At 44.0% G+C, this 19,526-nt stretch overlaps 1 protein-coding gene across 1 annotated transcript in view; it reads left to right on the top strand.

Moving 5' to 3' along the window:
* Positions 1 to 19,526, top strand: part of rnf123 (ring finger protein 123) — a 192,233-nt gene that overhangs the window by 70,315 nt on the left and 102,392 nt on the right. The window contains exons 32-36 of the mRNA XM_078172042.1: positions 5,798 to 5,937; positions 8,527 to 8,583; positions 11,111 to 11,242; positions 11,684 to 11,759; positions 12,179 to 12,263. Coding sequence (XP_078028168.1) covers positions 5,798 to 5,937; positions 8,527 to 8,583; positions 11,111 to 11,242; positions 11,684 to 11,759; positions 12,179 to 12,263 — 490 coding nt within the window. The remainder of the gene's footprint in view (positions 1 to 5,797; positions 5,938 to 8,526; positions 8,584 to 11,110; positions 11,243 to 11,683; positions 11,760 to 12,178; positions 12,264 to 19,526) is intronic.

The raw sequence follows: 19,526 nt of genomic DNA, 5'->3' as shown, positions 1-19,526 counted from the left end.
GGGATGGGCAGCACAAGCAAAAACACTATTCGAAAATCACGGTAACTATTCGACGATTTTTCGAATAATCCCCCCCCCCCCCCCCCCCCCCTGGAGCCATGCACACAGAGATCCATTCATCATTACGGCCGGGCTCCACCGGCTGCAAAACGTCACGTCAGCGTAGCGTCGCGGTGTATTCATTTGGGCTCCACTGACTGCGTACGGAAGCGACACGTAGAGAAGTGAGAGGCTGCATGTAGGCTGCATGAAATGTTAAAGCATTTTCCACCTAAGTTATTACATGTATTTGAGTTATCTACAAGTTTACTGTACTGTTTGTCATCTACTCACTTTCAAATGTCCGCCACGGACATTTACACGTCACGGATAAACATGGGTAAATGCATGAAAAAAAATCATCACATATCACCTCTGATAATGGTTTATTCATTTAAACACACTGTGCTTGTTTAGCACACTATTTCATGTAGTTTTTATCTGCTGGAGGGTCGCATAGGGGAGCGTAACGCAACAAAAATAGAAGAGCCGCGTAAAATAGAGAGTTGTCGCTGCTCCCGTTGCCGGTGGAGTCGCAGTAAATGATTAACAGGGGGGCGAGCTGCTACGGGACTCGCGCTGCAGACGTGTCGCACCGCTGAGCCCGGCCGTACGGTCCCTCGCCGCCTCCTGCGTGCCTCGCTCTCAAATGACTGTGCATACTTGTTGTAGACTTGTGATACGCAAGCTTTGCCTCACAGAGTTTGCACTGCACCTCATTTTCGTTTATTTTGTCGAAGTTGTTCCACGCGGAACTTTTTGATGACTGTAGTAGTCTCTGCATGTTTCTCCTGTTTGTAGAAGAGCATCAAACTAGCTGGTAGCCCATCTCACACCGCTGTAGCAATCCTATACTGCCCTCGTGCGGTTAGGAGCTGAACTGCATGTCAAATAAAGGGGGGAAATAAGACGGCGAATAGTAATAGTCGCAATAAAAAATCGATTTTTCAAAATAAAACGACTGTTTGAAAATTCGAAAATCGTGACCCATCCCTAGTCAGATTATTTTCTTATTGATTATTGATACTGAAAAATGGAGACTGTGGATCTGCGTCAGCACACTGAGTGATGACAGAAAATCAGAGTTGATGATGAGTCTAGATTTGTCGATGTTAATGTTTTAACTTCTTTACATCAGCTGCCTGTTCGTTTTAAAATTGATTCTATAAGATTTTAAGACCGACTTCTAAAGCGCGGCGCCTACAGTTACATGACTGTGCTGTTGAGCCTCGAGCTAAGACCATTCCCAGAGACGACAGAAACTTTTCAGATCCACAGAGTATGAACCATCTGCCTCAGTGTCCTCGTTTAAATCAGACTTAACTTATCGTCCAGCTGACTCTGGTTCCACTTCATTCTGCTTCATCTTGGTTTTTCTTTTCTCTGTTTTCTAACCGCTGTATTTTAAACCTGTTTATTGCTTTACTTTGTATTTCCTTCTGTTTCTGTTGTCTCGACTTCATGTTGTAAAACACTTGAATTTGTTCATTGAATGTTTTCAGCTGTCTTGTCTTCAAGATGGCCGAAGGAGTTTTCTCTTTCCCCCTGCTTCCAGTCTTTGTGCTAAGCTAGGCTAATAGTTTCCCCCTGCTTCCAGTCTTTGTGCTAAGCTAGGCTAACAGTTTCCCCTGCTTCCAGTCTTTGTGCTAAGCTAGGCTAACAGTTTCCCCTGCTTCCAGTCTTTGTGCTAAGCTAGGCTAATAGTTTCCCCCTGCTTCCAGTCTTTGTGCTAAGCTAGGCTAACAGTTTCCCCTGCTTCCAGTCTTTGTGCTAAGCTAGGCTAACAGTTTCCCTCTTCTTCCAGTCTTTGTGCTAAGCTAGGCTAAAGGTGCCCCTGACCTAAAGTATATATGTAAATACTGACCCGCAGTTAACAGCTGATGTGTTTAATAAGGTGATGTGTCGTGGTCGTGTGTTTCCTCTGAGCTGTGGCGTCCTGCTGTCTCCTGCATGAAAACTAACTTCCATCTGTGTGCCTCTTTATTTGCATACCTTTCAGGGGATCTGTCCATAGCTAGTTTCCAAAGTAAGTTGTTTTTCCATCGCTCCTGTTTCTGTTTATGTTTCTGTTCCCACTGCTTTCATTTATTTCTCTTCCTTTTCATATCAGCCGTCACTTTTTGTTCCAGTCTCATCTGAGCAGTGGTCACCAGTGATCCCAGTTAGTGACTGTGAGGACACTGTGTCTGTGTCCAGGTGCTGGCTCGTACCTACAGAGTTGGGTCGGCAGGATGCAGTTCACTGAGCGTGCTCAGAGAGGCGCGGTCACTGAGCGTGCTCAGAGAGGCGCGGTCACTGAGCGTGCTCAGAGAGGCGCAGCCACTGAGCGTGCTCAGAGAGGCGCGGTCACTGACAACAAGGATTTGAAGTTACACACAGAAGCTTTAAAGTGTGAATAAAGCAGTGAGTCCCGCTGTCAGATGAACGCAGTGCAGTATGAGGTACATCAGTATTTCCCTCTGACGTGGAGACGTAGTAGAATCTAAAGTGATGTCACAGCGCGGCGTGTTGCAGTCAGCGTGACCTCTGTGTTTGGATCAGCTGGATAATAACCAGGGTTTGATCCTTGTGGGATGCAAAGAGCAGAAAACAGGGATTAGTAGTTAATGAACACTCGTCTCCCAACGGAGAGCTTCCCCTCTTCTTCTCCATACACTCCTGTTTGTCCTTCCTCTTCCTCCTCCTCCTCCTCTGCTCCTCTGCTCCGTCCTTCTCTCTGCTCCTGTTAATCCTCTCAGCTCTCCTTTCCCACTCGACTTTATTTTCACCTCTCGTTTCTTCCGTTGTCTCCGAATGATGAAGTCCTGACGTGAGTGATTCTGTCCTCAGCTGTTCATCTGTCGTCAGTGTGCTGCTGCCTCTCTGCAGTTGGAGACGTTTCTTCATCATTCATTTCTGTTTTTATTGACTGGATTTAAATGACAAGTTACTGAGATCGTTTATGAGCATGCAGAACACTAATACACAGAAAAGATAACATTCATGTTGGTGATAAAACATAATTCAGCTTTATTCTACAAACATGCAGCACAGAGGCTCGTAATAGAAGACACACAGCAATGAGACCAGAATATTAATATTTATAGAAATATGGAGGAAATAAACATTGTGCTGTTTCATTATTGGAAACTAAGTGAAACATGAGAATGAATTTAAAGAACATAAAGGATATAAACACATATATCTGTCTGACACAATAAAAGACAGACAGACTGAGGACGTCTGTGTCATGTTACTCTTTGTGAGGTCAGTTCTTCTCTCTGAAGAAGTGACGGTTCAGTGTGAGGAGCAAAGTCTCTTTAGTACATGCAGCATGGAGATCTGAGTGTTCTCCACTAACCCTCAGTGTGCACAGACTTTAAGCCTTGTTTCCACCACTCAGTCCGGTTCGGTTCAGTCATATTATCCACAGTGTAAAGTTGTGGATGGTCCCAACAGAAGCGTTCCTTAGCGTCCCCATGTTTGGTCCCCCCTCTGTTGGGGTACCTAGCACACAGATCTGGTACTAAAAGGTGGAGCTAGAAACCCTGCAGTCTGATTGGTCAGTAGAGGACGCTCACTCTGGTTTTATGTAACCTCTGTTCATACATCATTAAACTACAACTATAAAATGAAAGAGAAAAAAATAACTTCATTCACTGGGCCGACTGCCGGCAACTTTTAAGGTGGAACGTTAACTTGTAATGTTACTCAATGCATGAGTTGATGACGTGAATCCATCAGCACACCTTAAATTTCACTGTGACAACTTTGACCATCACTTTAGTTTTTATATGACACACACTTTTAGTAATGACTTTAAAAATATAGATTAATTTGGAGCGGATTATGTGAAGGTCATATATTCTAATCCTCACTTCCTGTGGGCTACAGCAACACTAAACCCCTGAGCTTGCCTGAGAAGGACTAAATGCACAAAGCTGCTATTTTTAAATATCCCATGGAGAGAGACTCTCACTGCAGCCTGTTCTATTTTGTTGTGAAAATGTGGGCGTGCAGCCTCGTTCTGTGGACGATAAACCAGGTGCAGACTTCCATCTGTGTCACCGCTGATGAGGAAATACAGCGAGTGCTGGACGGAGCAGTGAGTGACAACAACCCCGCCCACATTTAAGAGGACTGTCTGAACACACCGAGGGTCTAGGTACCATGTCTGAAGGCTTACTGCTGGTTCCAAAGGTACTGGACTGAAAGGGTTTGGTGGAGACGGAGCTTTATACTTAACCACAGATCTGACCAAAATGCAACCAACACCTGCACTCATAAAAGAGATCAGTAACGTTGTTAACACTGTGCTACATTACAGAGAAATACAAACCGTACTAATGAACCTTCATTAATATAGGCCTATATTTTATCTCCAAGTGCACGTCACACACTGAGCGAGCCGCCTGTTAATGACGCTGTGGGCTAATGGGCATGTAGCTACTTCCATGTTTCAGATGATACGTCATGTTTGTAGTCGACCAATGAAGATGAGTTTACATATCACCTTGGGTTCGTCCTTCACCTTCTCAAAATGATCCCACACTTTGGATTTCCTGCCCGACATGTTATTAACTAGCCTGTGGAATAACCGCAGGTACCAGCCCTGGAAATTAACCTGACTCCTGTCTGACTGCTGAGCGTGGACACTTCCTGTGTCTGTCCTTTCAAAGTAAAGTCACACATGCTCCAGTCATATAAGTTTGGATTATTTTGACTAATGACCTTTCTAGACTAATGTTTGGTCAACTATCGCTTGATTGCTGACTGTGACGGAGACCATCCTTGAACCTCCCTCACTGAGCGACTTCGGACCACCGTTAGAGCCACCACCAAAGATATCGCCACGTTTCTTTACTGCTCGTCATCTTTCATTTGGGACCGCCCAAAATCACACAGTGTACACCAGGCTATAGTTTTCTAACTTTATAAACTGAAAGGTGACAGTAAGGTGAGATTTATTCTTTAAAGGGAAACTTTGCTGACTTTCAGCCGGATCTGTGTCACTGCTGTGTGCACTCTGTGCTGGCAGCACCTGGAAAATGCTTGGATGATGGGAAACGCGTCATTTTGCCTCATCGAAGTTGCAGTGCACGTCATCCAGTGGATTTTGACGGGCAGCTCAGGGGCCACATGTACTCCCCACGCTGCGATGACACAGAGCTGGTTGAAAATTGGCAAAGATTTCCTTTAAAATGTTGTTTTAAAGATGAAAAATACGTTCAGGACTTTCAGACTAACTGGTTGGTTCGTCCAGAGTTTGGACTCACTCTCTCATTCAGTGCCTTTTCTTTATTTTTATTATTTTCCGCATGAGAGAGTGTTCGAAGCTTTGAGGAATCTGAACTATCAAACATTTTGTTTACTACATAATCATGTGTTGATTTATACTTTGGATGTCTTCGGTGTGAAACATCGACTGAGGAAATCATAAAAATAAATAAAAGCCATGGAATAAGAAGTCCAACGTCAGACTGGTTCTGTACATCTGGTTAAACTGGTTAAACTTCCCTCCTCCATCTAAAGAGCAGCTCACAGCCACGTCTCTGAGCTTTCCTCTGGGAACCATCAGAGCTGTTCTTCACCAACCTGCTCTGATGCTTTAAATCATAAACAGAACGAGAGCGTCTGATGGTGTAGAAACTCTGTAGGATCCTGACTGAGCACAGTCTAAGTGTGATGTGTACAGATGTTTTTATCTTCATCCTCCCCCCTCACCTGCCTCCACTCTGTGTGTTCATCTGTGTCCTTCTCTGTCGTCTGATTGGTTCAGAGCCGTGTCCGTCGTTGCTGCTGCAGAGACACATGGCAGAGCTGCTGAGCATGGACAAAGACATGGCCGCCTCGTTCCTCAACAGCGTCCTGAACCAGCTCAACTGGGCCTTCTCCGAGTTCATCGGCATGATCCAGGAGGTCAGAAAACACCCTGCATTATCTTCTCTGTCTTTATGATTATATATATACAGTACAGGCCAAAAGTTTGGACACACCTTCTCATTCAATGTGTTTTCTTTATTTTCATGACTATTTACATTGTAGATTCTCACTGAAGGCATCAAAACTATGAATGAACACATGTGGAGTTATGTACTTAACAAAAAAAGGTGAAATAACTGAAAACATGTTTTATATTCTAGTTTCTTCAAAATAGCCACCCTTTGCTCTGATTACTGCTTTGCACACTCTTGGCATTCTCTCCATGAGCTTCAAGAGGTAGTCACCTGAAATGGTTTTCCAACAGTCTTGAAGGAGTTCCCAGAGGTGTTTAGCACTTGTTGGCCCCTTTGCCTTCACTCTGCGGTCCAGCTCACCCCAAACCATCTGGATTGGGTTCAGGTCCGGTGACTGTGGAGGCCAGGTCATCTGCCGCAGCACTCCATCACTCTCCTTCTTGGTCAAATAGCCCTTACACAGCCTGGAGGTGTGTTTGGGGTCATTGTCCTGTTGAAAAATAAATGATCGTCCAACTAAACGCAAACCGGATGGGATGGCATGTCGCTGCAGGATGCTGTGGTAGCCATGCTGGTTCAGTGTGCCTTCAATTTTGAATAAATCCCCAACAGTGTCACCAGCAAAACACCCCCACACCATCACACCTCCTCCTCCATGCTTCACAGTGGGAACCAGGCATGTGGAATCCATCCGTTCACCTTTTCTGCGTCTCACAAAGACACGGCGGTTGGAACCAAAGATCTCAAATTTGGACTCATCAGACCAAAGCACAGATTTCCACTGGTCTAATGTCCATTCCTTGTGTTTCTTGGCCCAAACAAATCTCTTCTGCTTGTTGCCTCTCCTTAGCAGTGGTTTCCTAGCAGCTATTTGACCATGAAGGCCTGATTGGCGCAGTCTCCTCTTAACAGTTGTTCTAGAGATGGGTCTGCTGCTAGAACTCTGTGTGGCATTCATCTGGTCTCTGATCTGAGCTGCTGTTAACTTGCCATTTCTGAGGCTGGTGACTCGGATGAACTTATCCTCAGAAGCAGAGGTGACTCTTGGTCTTCCTTTCCTGGGTCGGTCCTCATGTGTGCCAGTTTGGTTGTAGCGCTTGATGGTTTTTGCGACTCCACTTGGGGACACATTTAAAGTTTTTGCAATTTTCCGGACTGACTGACCTTCATTTCTTAAAGTAATGATGGCCACTGGTTTTTCTTTAGTTAGCTGATTGGTTCTTGCCATAATATGAATTTTAACAGTTGTCCAATAGGGCTGTCGGCTGTGTATTAACCTGACTTCTGCACAACACAACTGATGGTCCCAACCCCATTGATAAAGCAAGAAATTCCACTAATTAACCCTGATAAGGCACACCTGTGAAGTGGAAACCATTTCAGGTGACTACCTCTTGAAGCTCATGGAGAGAATGCCAAGAGTGTGCAAAGCAGTAATCAGAGCAAAGGGTGGCTATTTTGAAGAAACTAGAATATAAAACATGTTTTCAGTTATTTCACCTTTTTTTGTTAAGTACATAACTCCACATGTGTTCATTCATAGTTTTGATGCCTTCAGTGAGAATCTACAATGTAAATAGTCATGAAAATAAAGAAAACGCATTGAATGAGAAGGTGTGTCCAAACTTTTGGCCTGTACTGTATATTCACATGATTAAAGTGTGTGGAAACAACACTGGAGTTTAAGGTACCGCTCAGGAGCAGCAGGTCTGTGAGTGCAGACGATGAACACGGACGTGTTCTGGTGTCACTCGTGGACTCACTGATCCTTTAAAATGTTCAGTACAGTAGCTGTCAAATTTATTATGATATTCATGTGTGATTATTATTAGTTCCCCGACATCACAGTGAATGAACGCAGCTCTCAGACGTTCAGCACCTGAGTTAAAGTCAGCAGCTCTGTCACAGGACGGCAGACGTTAACATGTCAACACTGGTTTTATGTGTGAGATGAAATATTGACGGTGATGTTAGATGTTTTCCTGCGTTATGAAATAATCATTCTAACAGCACTGGACCTGTTCAGTCTCATAAATGTACTGAATATAACAGGCTAATATTTAGAGAACATTTAAAGAACATTAGAGAAGACAATCAGAATCAGGCGACTCTCCACACGCTGTCTGTGTCTGTCTGCGAGCGTAGACTTCCTGTTTACATTCATCACTGCACTCCTCTGTTATGACTGAACATCAGGGAACTTTAGGATGTCACAAAATCTGTTTCAACCAATCAGAGATTTGGGGTAATGTGACGATTAAAGGACATGGTTCATATAAAATGTTCTTATGCTTCTGAGCCAGCGAAAGCAGTTTTGGGTTGTTTGTCCTGTTGTCATGAACGTGATCTCTGAAGAAGGCCTTAAATTATGTTTAATATGTTTAATATGTTTAATATGTTTTTTGATTCTAACTGGATGGAGACTGTCAGAGACACTGGACTGGTGGGCGGAGTCATACAACCACAGGGCGGACTGGTATATACATAATTGTTTGCTTTTCTACCTCTGATCTCTTCTTCTCCTCTCTTTGCTGTCCACTTCCTGTCTCAGATCCAGCAGGCTGCAGAGCGTCCAGAGAGGAACTTTGTGGACACTCGTCAGCTGAAGGTGACTGTCATCATGAACTCTACACCAGGAGCTTTCTTCTTTTATACTTTAATGTTTATTGAGTTTTAGTTTGTGTGCACAGCCATAACTATCATTTATAATAACTAACAACTTTCTTTCCACCATCAGAAATGTAACGAGGAAAACTCAGCAAAAACAGTCATGGTTACAGATATCCACTTTCAAAGATGGGTATGTCGACCCTTTTAGAGCCGACGTCACAGTGACATCATGTTACCAGCTGGAGGTGCAGCTGCCTCTCCCCCACAGGGCTGTAGGCTCCATAGGAGTGTTAAAATGTGTTTGTCTTGTTGTGTTATTGGGAGCCAGAATAGAAGGAGTCATGGCTCAAAACCAGCCGCCACTGCCCGTCAACAAAAACAAAGACAACTATGGTTAAATGTGATAAGACCAAAGGACTGGACGGAGGCCATCATCAAAAATGCTCACATGTGCAGCGCACACTTCATATCAGGTTAGGGAAAAAGTATTTCCTGTTGTAGGGATGAATAAGGTTATGTGTATTAAGGGTTATCATGTCCACCTCATCAGAAACTGGGGAGGGATTAAGAGGAAGATTGGATTTCTCTGCAACGCTAACTTTTTAGCACATTAGCTAACGTTAGCTTCCATAGCAAAACAAACAAGTGTGGTCCTGCTTTGTAAGATTGGCTTCCTGTGACATCATCCATCCACTGAGTGAGAGCATACGGGTCGGCCAGTCTGGTCCCGTTGGTCAGTGTTTACTTATTCAAGTAACACTGGCGGTCCCGGAGAGTGAGTGACCTGACATGGTGCGTTGGTAAATTCAGTCTGACGCTCTACACTAAAATGAGAGCCCTGTTGGTGGAAGAAACGCAGCGTTATATTTCTACATGAATGAACCAACGGTTAAGTTAATCACACATTCACTCCGCTCGGCGCTCTGCTGCTCCGTCTCCACAGACAGAGTGTCCAGAGTGCGCTCTGCCACTCTGAGAGTGCGCTGCTCTGGATAACCCAACGCTACATTCAGACAGCGCTCCCAATTTATCAACGCTCCAGTTTGTGTCAGAGTGCGCTCCCACACTCACAATGAGTGTTTCTGAACGCACCACTCACATCATCTTCTTCCATCGTCTAAAACAAGACAACAGAAGTTGTTAGCTAGCGCTAGCTAATGTCTGTGGAGAACTGTTTTGCCTCCAGCTAAGCCCCGCCCACCAGAAACGTCATACTGTTTACTAACAGTAAAAGGGTCTATATGTATATCTATATCTGTATGTCCAGTATTGAAGTTCTTGCAGGTGTTTTTTCCACCGTGTCATAAATCATCATTTTCTTCCATTAACTGACAGAAACATTTTCTCTCAGTCTGCTGTAAATTAAATGAAGCAAATTTATCTTCACTAATAAGCTGGGTTCACATTAATGTTTATTTTTGAAGATTTTTTTTTTTTTACATATAGTTTAAGTATGTAAAGTCACAGTAAAGGTGCAGAGTTAATGTGGAGCTTCAGGTCAAAGGTCATGTTCAGTTTCAGAAGATCTCAGAAACTGGATGTGTTGTTTCCACTGAATCAGCTGCAGACACAAAGTCACTGTTTCTGTTTCAGGAGCTTAAATATCATAAACATCCTGATCAAACATACTTAGAGCTGAGACAGTCGGTTAATGAATAAGTCCATTTACAGAAAAATTATTTTGGTAATTAATTCATTGTTAATGTTTAAAATTCTTTTTTTCCTGATTCCTGACACAGTAAACAGAAAATATTTGGTCTCAGACAGAACTAATGATGTCGAGGCATCAACTCCGCTCCAGGAACTTCAGATTTATCACTGTTTTCTGACTGAATGATTAATTAATGAATGAAGTAATTTATTAATCATTTTAACGGCTGAACCTCCACAACCTGCAGCCTGTTGGTTTAAAATCTGAGGAGAGACTTACACTGTGTCTCAAACTGCATCCTTCTGTTAGCACGCCTTACTGTAGTACTCTGTGTGCTGCACTGATTTCAGCAGGTTGGTCTTAAGGCACAGTGGACATTTGACTGCTGTGCGCGCCCACACATACACCAAACTAACAACACAGCGTCAGTGCTGATTAGGATATGCCGCCATATCTAGGAGCAGCGTTAGCTAACGTTAGCATTTGCATTATTGTTTGCGGTACCAAATCATCACAGACCCAACAAACATCAATGACGACTTCTGTTCGACAACAGTTTCGGTTCTAAGTGTCAAATGATGTCGAACCAACAGGCTCCTTGTCTCCATGTCCAAAGTTGAGACGTTTCCTACGTCACAGAGATGGCTTTGAGGTTGAGGATGAGAAGTGTTCGTCAGTCCACTCTCAACTCTTGGACCATTTTGAGTGCGTCAGCAGTACACTGCATTTTCCCGCACTACACAGTGTGAACACACTCAGCACACTCAGAATATGAAGGGTTGAGTGCAGAGGGATGTGATCTGAGACTCACCTGGGAGTGAACCTGTCACCGTGTGTGTGTGGCTTGATGATGTAACACCTGGTCTCGTTGCAGGTGTGTGCAACCTGCTTCGACCTGTCGGTCAGTCTGCTGCGGGTGCTGGAGATGACCGTCACTCTGGTTCCCGAGATCTTCCTGGACTGGTCCCGTCCGTCTGCAGAGCTCCTCCTCAGGAGACTCGCTCAGGTAAGTCACACCTGGACTCAGGCACATTACAACTTACTCCTTTTTAACCTTTATTTAAAGAGATAAGTTCCATTGAGGTAACATCACAAAGACAACAGCGATACAGTCAGTGTTCCAACATACATGTAGACAATTGAAACAAACAGTAAACAGGATCATATCTTTGTTGTGTCTGGGTTCCTACCTGAACCCCCACACTGCATAGTGCCAGTGCAAGTGAAACAGACGCTCTCAAGCAATGACGGCGGTGTCATCCCACCTACTGTGAGTTGATGTACCATCACAAGGATCTTGGATATATATTTTGAGGGCTCAAAACTACATTGTGTTGCTTTAAGATGACCGTATAGAAGCTAAGCTAACAGCTAACGGCTAACGGCTAACAGGGAAGTAAAACCTGACCTGTGCTTACATCCTGTCCTCTCTGTTGTTTCTCTGCAGCTGTTGAACCAGGTGTTAAACAGAGTGACGGCTGAGAAGAACCTGTTTGATCGAGTCGTCAACCTGAGACTGCCAGGTACACACACACACACACACACACACACACACACACACACACACAGGTTTATAATCTGTATTTCCAGAACTTTATATTCAGTGTTGATGAAGACAAAGTTTTTGGAGTTTAATTTGCTGTGTAACGTTTGTGAGCAGCTCGTAAAGTTCAGTGTTTCCCAGTGTCCCATAAAAACCAGTAAAAAGCGGTGCGGCCCACAGAGAGGAGTCAGTGAACAGTCAGCAGATGAACCTGTGAGTCACACAGTTATTATTCTTATCATAACGATCGTCTGATGTGTTAGTGCAGGAGGTTTACACCATCAGAGCACCTGGTCACCACCTGGTCACCACCTTCACGCAGCAGGAAACAGAGTGGTTAAAGTCAGGTGGTGTGTGACGGCATCATTATGGGATGGATTTGTTTCTGTGGCTGTGCAGGTCTGGAGAGCGTGGACCACTACCCCATCCTGGTGGCTGTTACAGGGATCCTGGTTCGAATCCTGGTGGATGGCGACAGACAGGGGTAAGACCTGTTCTCTTTAAACTTGTGTTACCCATAATGCACCTGAGGCGTGATGGTTCAGTCTGGGTGGAGCTGGTTTCCTGCAGAGGGAGGCTGGTCAGTACGTTGCAGCACACAGTGACTGTTTCTGATCGGAGCTGCTTGTCTTGTTTGTGGCTCATCACTGAGTTTGTTCACGTGTTTACTGAAGACGACTGAAAATCCACTCAGTCCCGTAACCATGGTAACTGTTAGGGACGCATTATACTGGATTATTTTGACGATATCCAATATGCCGATATAGAGCAGTAACTGGTAACGATATCGGTGTATCCTCCTGAGACCTGAACTGTTGTTTGGTATGCATTCTTAATTTCTGTGAGCTGTTTGGGATCAGTGGGACCTGAGAGAAAAAGCACGTTGGTCGAAACTGAGAGTTCATTTTAAAGCTGATATCGGCCGATACTGATGACGTGCAGATGTTACCGTGCGGCCCTGATCACAAACTGTGGAAACATTTTCAGGCTTTAAATGTCGAGTTCACTCCTGGTTTTTAAAAGTGAAAAACGGCTGCTGCTTTAAACAAAAATAACCTGCGTCTTTAATTGTTGTTCACCTTCATCTCTGAGAAGTCTCAATTCTGATTGGCTGGATGGTGCGGGTTAACAGACAGTATGAGCTGTGACACAGTGGCCGTGGCCTGTTCCAAAAAGGCACATTGCGTCTAAACCGGAGTCCTGCACGGGTCCAGTTTTCAAGATCCGCCCGCCCCGACCCGGCGACGTACAAACCCGCACCCGAACTGCAAACCCGCGCATCAGGCCAATTAGTACCGCAACCCAGTCCGACCCGTTGAAACACGACCCGCAGCTCGACCCGTAACCCGGATTTAAAATAATCATTTTGGGTCATATTGGCTGAATATTGAACAGCATATCGCCACAGTTAAGGTGCCAGTAAGTAAACAACGACCTGAATGAAGCAGCTCTCACAATAAAAACCTGACTTCAGCTCCATCATCAACCCTCTGTGTTCTTCTCCCATACGAGTGTAAAAGCACTCCTTTGTTACGTTTAATGCTTTTAAACTTTTAATCTATGTAAAGGAACTTTACATGTGTAATAATAGACTTACTTTCTGTCCAGAGCGACGTTCAGCAGTTACGAGCCGTCACGTGTTTTTAGAATCCATCGAGGAGAGAAGTAATCCATCAGGGAAACACTTCAGAAACATTATAAAGTGATAGCTGTACGTTTTATCCACTTATTTCTCAAATACCTAAATAATTATTTACTGTTTTGGAAGCGGCGCTTGTTAGACGGTGGCAGCCATGTTGATTCTGTCGTCCAATCACATATTGTGTTATTAGATGGTGAAACGCGTGTAAACAGCTGAACCAATGACTGTTGCGAAATAGCGGAGGCGATCCTCAGAGAGTAAATAATGACCAAGAGAGTTATCTGTAGTTTACCGAACTAATGACTGATGTGTTTATCTAAAACCCGCGATCCGACCCGCATGTTATTTTTTCTACCCAGATCCGAACCCGGGAAAAAAATGTTCTTTTAAAAACCACCCGCAAATCAGCTGTTTTTGCGGGTACCCGACCCAGTGCAGGACTCTGGTCTAAACGGGTTTGTGTAACATCACCAAACTTTGAAGAAGCTCCGTCAGCTGGAGTTGTGTAAAGTGTTGCAGTGTGTCAGTCTGTCGGCTCGTTAGTTCGGCGCTGGACTCTGCTGCCGTCAGCGTGTGGGGGACGACCAGTAGTGATGTCATCATGCTGGAATTACTAACTTAAACTCAGAACCTTAAAACATGATTGATTATTGATTCCTCGGAGGAAATCTGACATTGATGGCATCAAAGTTAATTTGGCTTTAACATGATCACTTTCCCATCTTCAGTTACCATCAGAGAAAACACTGTAAGAACAGCCGGTGCATCGACGCTGTGGAAAATCATGTTCCAAATATTCAGATGTGATATGTTTGATAAAGCCATATTTTAGACACTCTGTCCTGGTGCTGCGTGACATGACCTCAGATCAATATCAGGATTAATTATAATTAATGAATGATATTTTGTTTTAGTTTTTTGTCCTCAGAGTTCACTGACGAGGTTTGTACTGTAAATATGCTCAAATGTTAGAGCTGGGATGTTTTCCTTATGTGTCTGTGATTTTAAAACAGTTGAAGGAAAAACACAGATGAACCCTAAATTATTTATTGAACATTTCGAACAATTGAAATCAGAGCACACGTCGCTTGAGATGAAAACATCTTACGAAAAAAGTCACATTTTAGTTTTAATGTAAAAAAAGCAAGTTCCCTGAAAACGTAGGAAATAAATAACTTAAACAAAATCAATCATCTTAAAATGTTGCCATGTCTCAAAACAAAGGAACACTCCTCACATCTGTTTCCACACAAGTGTGCTGGAGAGAGACAAGAAGAATAAAACTAAAAGACTCCCACAGACTGTCTAAAAATAAAAAAATAATTAAAAATAAAAATAATATTTCTGGGGCGTCGGTGGCATAGTGGATAGAGCCGGCGCCCCATGTACAAGGCTGTTGCCGCAGCGGCCCGGGTTCGACTCCAGCCTGTGGCCCTTTGCTGCATGTCTCTCCCTCTCTCTCTCTCCCCCTTCACACTTGTCTGTCCTATACATTAAAGGCTGAAAATGCCCCAAAAAAATATCTTGAATAAAAAAAAATAAAAATAATAATTTTAATGCTGCAACAGTTTGGTGAAAACAGTTATTACAGGTTATACAGTGTGCAGATTCCTTTCTATAAGTGTTGCCATGTGGAAATTAAGAAATAACTTCAATCTCTTCAAAAAATGTCACATTTAAGTAAAAATCAAGTTCTCTCGCATCCAGTCAGGACCCAGTGTTAAACGCTGTGAATGTCACTGCTCTCATAGATACAGCCAGTAGATGGCACTGGAGGGTGGAGGAGGTCGGATTATTGTACCTTTAATGGAGGCAGTGTGAGGTCATTAAATCCATCCTGACACGTGGGCAGAGAATTCTTTTCACTGTATCAACGATTAGATCTGTCCCGCCATCGTCGAAATGTTTTCACCGTCTCCTGCTGGCGTGTCTCGTCTGAACTTCACTGTCTCCACGCTCTCCAGTGCTTCTGCTCAGTTCAGTCCGAATCTGTAAACTTTCAGAAAACGTGCACAAATACAGACACAAGGAGTTGGGACACAAGGCTCCGTCTTCGTCTCCGTTATCTAATAAACTGAGCCATATTCAGACCAAGACGTTTGAAGACGTCACAGGGAGTTCACAGGATGTTGTGATGGATGTGTTTGATTCTGAAACAAGCAACATTTGAAACTCTTCAGTGTCTGAGCGCTGATTCAGGAGGAAGTTAGTGACGGACGCAGAGCTCAGACTGAAGGAGCTCCACAGATACATGACCAGGTGAACCCATTAATGGAGAGTGATGCTGAACGTCTCCCTGCAGCAGCAGAATGTGTCTTTGAGTCTCAGGAGGTGGAGTCGCTGCAGTAGAAAGAGTTTCCAGTGGTGTGTGTGAACCGTGACCGCCGGCTCTTCGTCAACATTTAATGGCACTTTAATTAACAAGCTGTTCGTCCAGTGACATGAATCCAAACTCATTACCTCTCAGTGACTCTGCTGTCACATGACACCGTGAAGGTCTGACCACAGCCTGTGAACAGCATGACGAGAAATCAGCTCTATTAAACTGTGTTTTGGGAGACGCAGCCTCCGGGCCACCGTACTCTAAAGATTGTCCACTCGTGACGCTGTGTGCAGCTTAATGTGGCTGAAGGGTGTTTGTCTCCGTGCTTAACTGGATAATTGGATTTCTAACCTCAAAAGGAAAAACATCACACACACACATCCTTGTTTTCCTCCCTCGAGGGGTCCACATTGTTTTGCTTATTTGTGGGGTCTGCGCGCACACACACAGACACACACATGGACACACACACACACACACAGACACACACACAGACACACACACAGACACACACATGGACACACAGACACACACACAGACACACACACAGACACACACACAGACACACACACACACACACACACGGACACTCAAACTGCAGAAACTTAAAGGTACAGTTCAGAACATCTTTAGAGCTTTAAAGCAAATACAAGGAGCTCTCATGTTGTGTTGGTTTTGGCGCCCCCTGTGGACAGAGGTGGTAATGACAGTTATCTGGCAGAATGTGAAGCAAATAAAAGGAAGCTGCAGCTTATTTTTTATCCTGTCTTAGTTTATGAAACACAGCTGTTTGCAGGACGCACAGTGACGAGGTCATGTGTCTGTGGGAGATGAACAACTGTGATATGAGGACGGTGAAACAAAGTCAGCTTTGTTTCATTCAAACACCCCGTGGACTCGTGTTTTCTGCCTGTGCTCTGTCACTTTTTTTATCCTGAATCAGTATCAGCCAGAATCACAAAATTTAACATCTAATATAAATTTCTTTCTGCTTCTTTTGAACTGGTAAACGTTCAAACTCTGCCTGTGAAAATGTAAACTGAGAGTCTTCTGGTCAGCGTGCTGTGAATCATGTGGTCTGATGGGGATGGGAGTCTGATCTGGGACCAGGACTCTGTAGAAACAGCCGATCTTCTCACCCATGGTGGGTTTGTTTTTGTACGTGATAGAGATGTTTAACATTCATTCATTTTCGTCCCTGTTATACGGCGACTGATCTGGCCTCTGCTCGGAGGGTAAGGAGCTCCTGGACCTTAGTGTTTTCACTATATTTGGACATTTTCAGCCGCTGCTCTTCTTCTTTGAGCTAGCTGCTAACTGCTACTTTTTAAATCTCCTGCTGTGGGTCGCACACATTACATGTCAACAAAAAGTCACACCTGTCCTGTCCATGGTCCCGTCCTGCCAGCTGTCCCTTTTAGACAGAGGTCAGTGTGGCGATGTGATTACCTCCGCTGTCGACTTAAAAGTGACAACTCTGTCCCCTCATTCTGTGTCGATGCAGAACTGTGAGGCGGAATAACGGTGTAACAACCCTGTCTCGAGGAGGCGGAGTTAAAGGGACGACTGACTGTGGAGACGTCGTTAATTCATTTGCTTAAAAAGATCTGAATGGTCATTTTAATGTGAGAACTCTGGAGGACGCGTCAAACTTCTGTCATTGTATCTGAACATTCAGGGACAAAGACAAAGAGTCTCTGTTGCCGTGGAAACATTTGACTGAGTTTATGAAGACAAACAGGTAAACATGGAGAAAACAGCTTCTCTGTGACCTCACAGCTTCTGACAGCTCCAGTATCACTTCATTATCTGAGTGCAGCTGAGAAGAGCTCCAACTGACAGTCTGCATGTTTCTCGCATATATTCACACACACACACACACACACACACACACACACACACACACACACACACACTGAAGGCCACAGTGAGACGTCTCTCAGGGTGCTGATGGAGGAAATTCAATTATCAGAGGATGAAAGCTTCAGCTGGTGCCGCAGAAAAACCGTCTTTATGTTGAGATGAGCTCAAACTGACAGACGTTCACACATCAGATACACAGTTCTGTTCTGAGATACTTCACTCTTTCCTCGCCATTGACGAGATGTTCTGGCAATCTGTGTTTTTACCGTTGTAAGATAGGGGGCGCTGTTACACATCTGTGAAACAGAACAGCACTGCCGTGTCCAAAAACAAAAGAAGAATGAGATCCGCTGCAAACCAGAAGAAGATGTTGTTTACAGAAATGTAGCAGCTTGTAAACGGCACAGAAAAGTTTACAGTTGCGTAAGCCGTGGAGATGTCGATGGACTCAGACTGACACTTCCTGTTTTGATCAACATTCTGAAACTGATTGGACGAAGAAACAAATGAGTGGGACGAAACAGGATCACTGAACGTGACGACGTGTTTCACTGCTGCACCTCAAACAGATTATTATTGTTATTTTCATTCGTACAGTTCAGACTGACGTAAGGAAATGAGAAAAGACAGAACATGTAAATGTGAAATTGATTTTATATTGAAAATGACTCTTTGACAAAAAGAATTTTTTCTCAGCTTTTTGTCGGAAATGTTTTTTTTTTTTAATGAAAATACACAAATTCAGGTCTCGATAGGAAATAGATGGAATAAGACAGAATAAAAACAGAAGGTCTGTTCTTTAGTTTGATGTGTAGACTGTTTACATATTCATAGAACAAATGATTCTGTGGGTCTGGAAAGATCAGTGAATATTTTATGTTTCATGTTCTGAGGCTGATTACAGAGAACAGTTGTTCTGTATGTACGAAGCATCAGACACTTCCTGTACGGTGGTGACCCTCAGGCGTCCTTGCCTCTCTGTACATCCTGGATAACATCTCTAACAGCTGGTTTACTCCCAGGGGAGCAGCGGCGTACTGAAAGCTGTCTGTCTCTGCAGGTATGGGTCTTTGCATCCGGTGGAATTTTGTTAGGTAGTTTTGGAGCGATGCTGCTGGGCAGAGGGGATTTTTACTCGCCATTTAAACAATGCTCCTCTCTGATTTTCTCTCACCAGTGGGTCTTTATTTTTGTTTCCTTACTGAATGTTACGGTGACATACTTCCTCCAGCCTCGTCACATTTTAGGATGAATGAGTCGGGTCCCTGTCTGATTTAGTGTTACAGAATATTTTAAGATTCGCTGGTCTGCAGGTGAAATCACAGGGTGATGTGTTGGCCTGTCTTCCCCTGCCCTTCTTTTCTCTTTAACAGCACCTTTGAAAACATTATCAGCTGATATGAATTCCGAGTCCTGTATTAAATTCCACGAACAGCTGACCGGAGGCTCGTTGATGTAACGATTGAAACCAGCCTGAGGTCGCTGCTGATGCTGCACAGCTCCTCCTTAATTGTTCAGTGGATCCATAAAACCGCCTGAAGGCTGTACCCAGCTCGCTCTTCTCAACACGCCGAATGTCGACATTTATATTTTGGAGATTGAACCAAGTCTGACAGCAGTTCCATGCTGTTGGCCTTGCGGTGTTCACTTCATCTTTGCTCTTCTCTAATTTGTCGATGTCAGCTGATGTCATGTGAACACACCTAGAGGAAGGCAGTGACCTCTCCAGGCTTCTCTCCTTCCATTCATCCTCATCTGACGACCTTTCACCGTTTGAATCAGATGTTAGTTATAGAACATGTCCATCTTTGTGACACTAAGTTTGTAATAATCCACAGTAACGTCAGACTGTTAATGTAGGCCTAATAAACAGTTTAGAGCACCTGTGAGCAGTGTTGATTTTGTTGGCAAGAGTTTCA

The sequence above is a fragment of the Epinephelus lanceolatus genome, chromosome 1 (assembly GCF_041903045.1).
Source record: "Epinephelus lanceolatus isolate andai-2023 chromosome 1, ASM4190304v1, whole genome shotgun sequence".
NCBI lineage: Eukaryota > Metazoa > Chordata > Actinopteri > Perciformes > Serranidae > Epinephelus > Epinephelus lanceolatus.
This window is presented reverse-complemented; position numbering and strand designations above follow the sequence as displayed.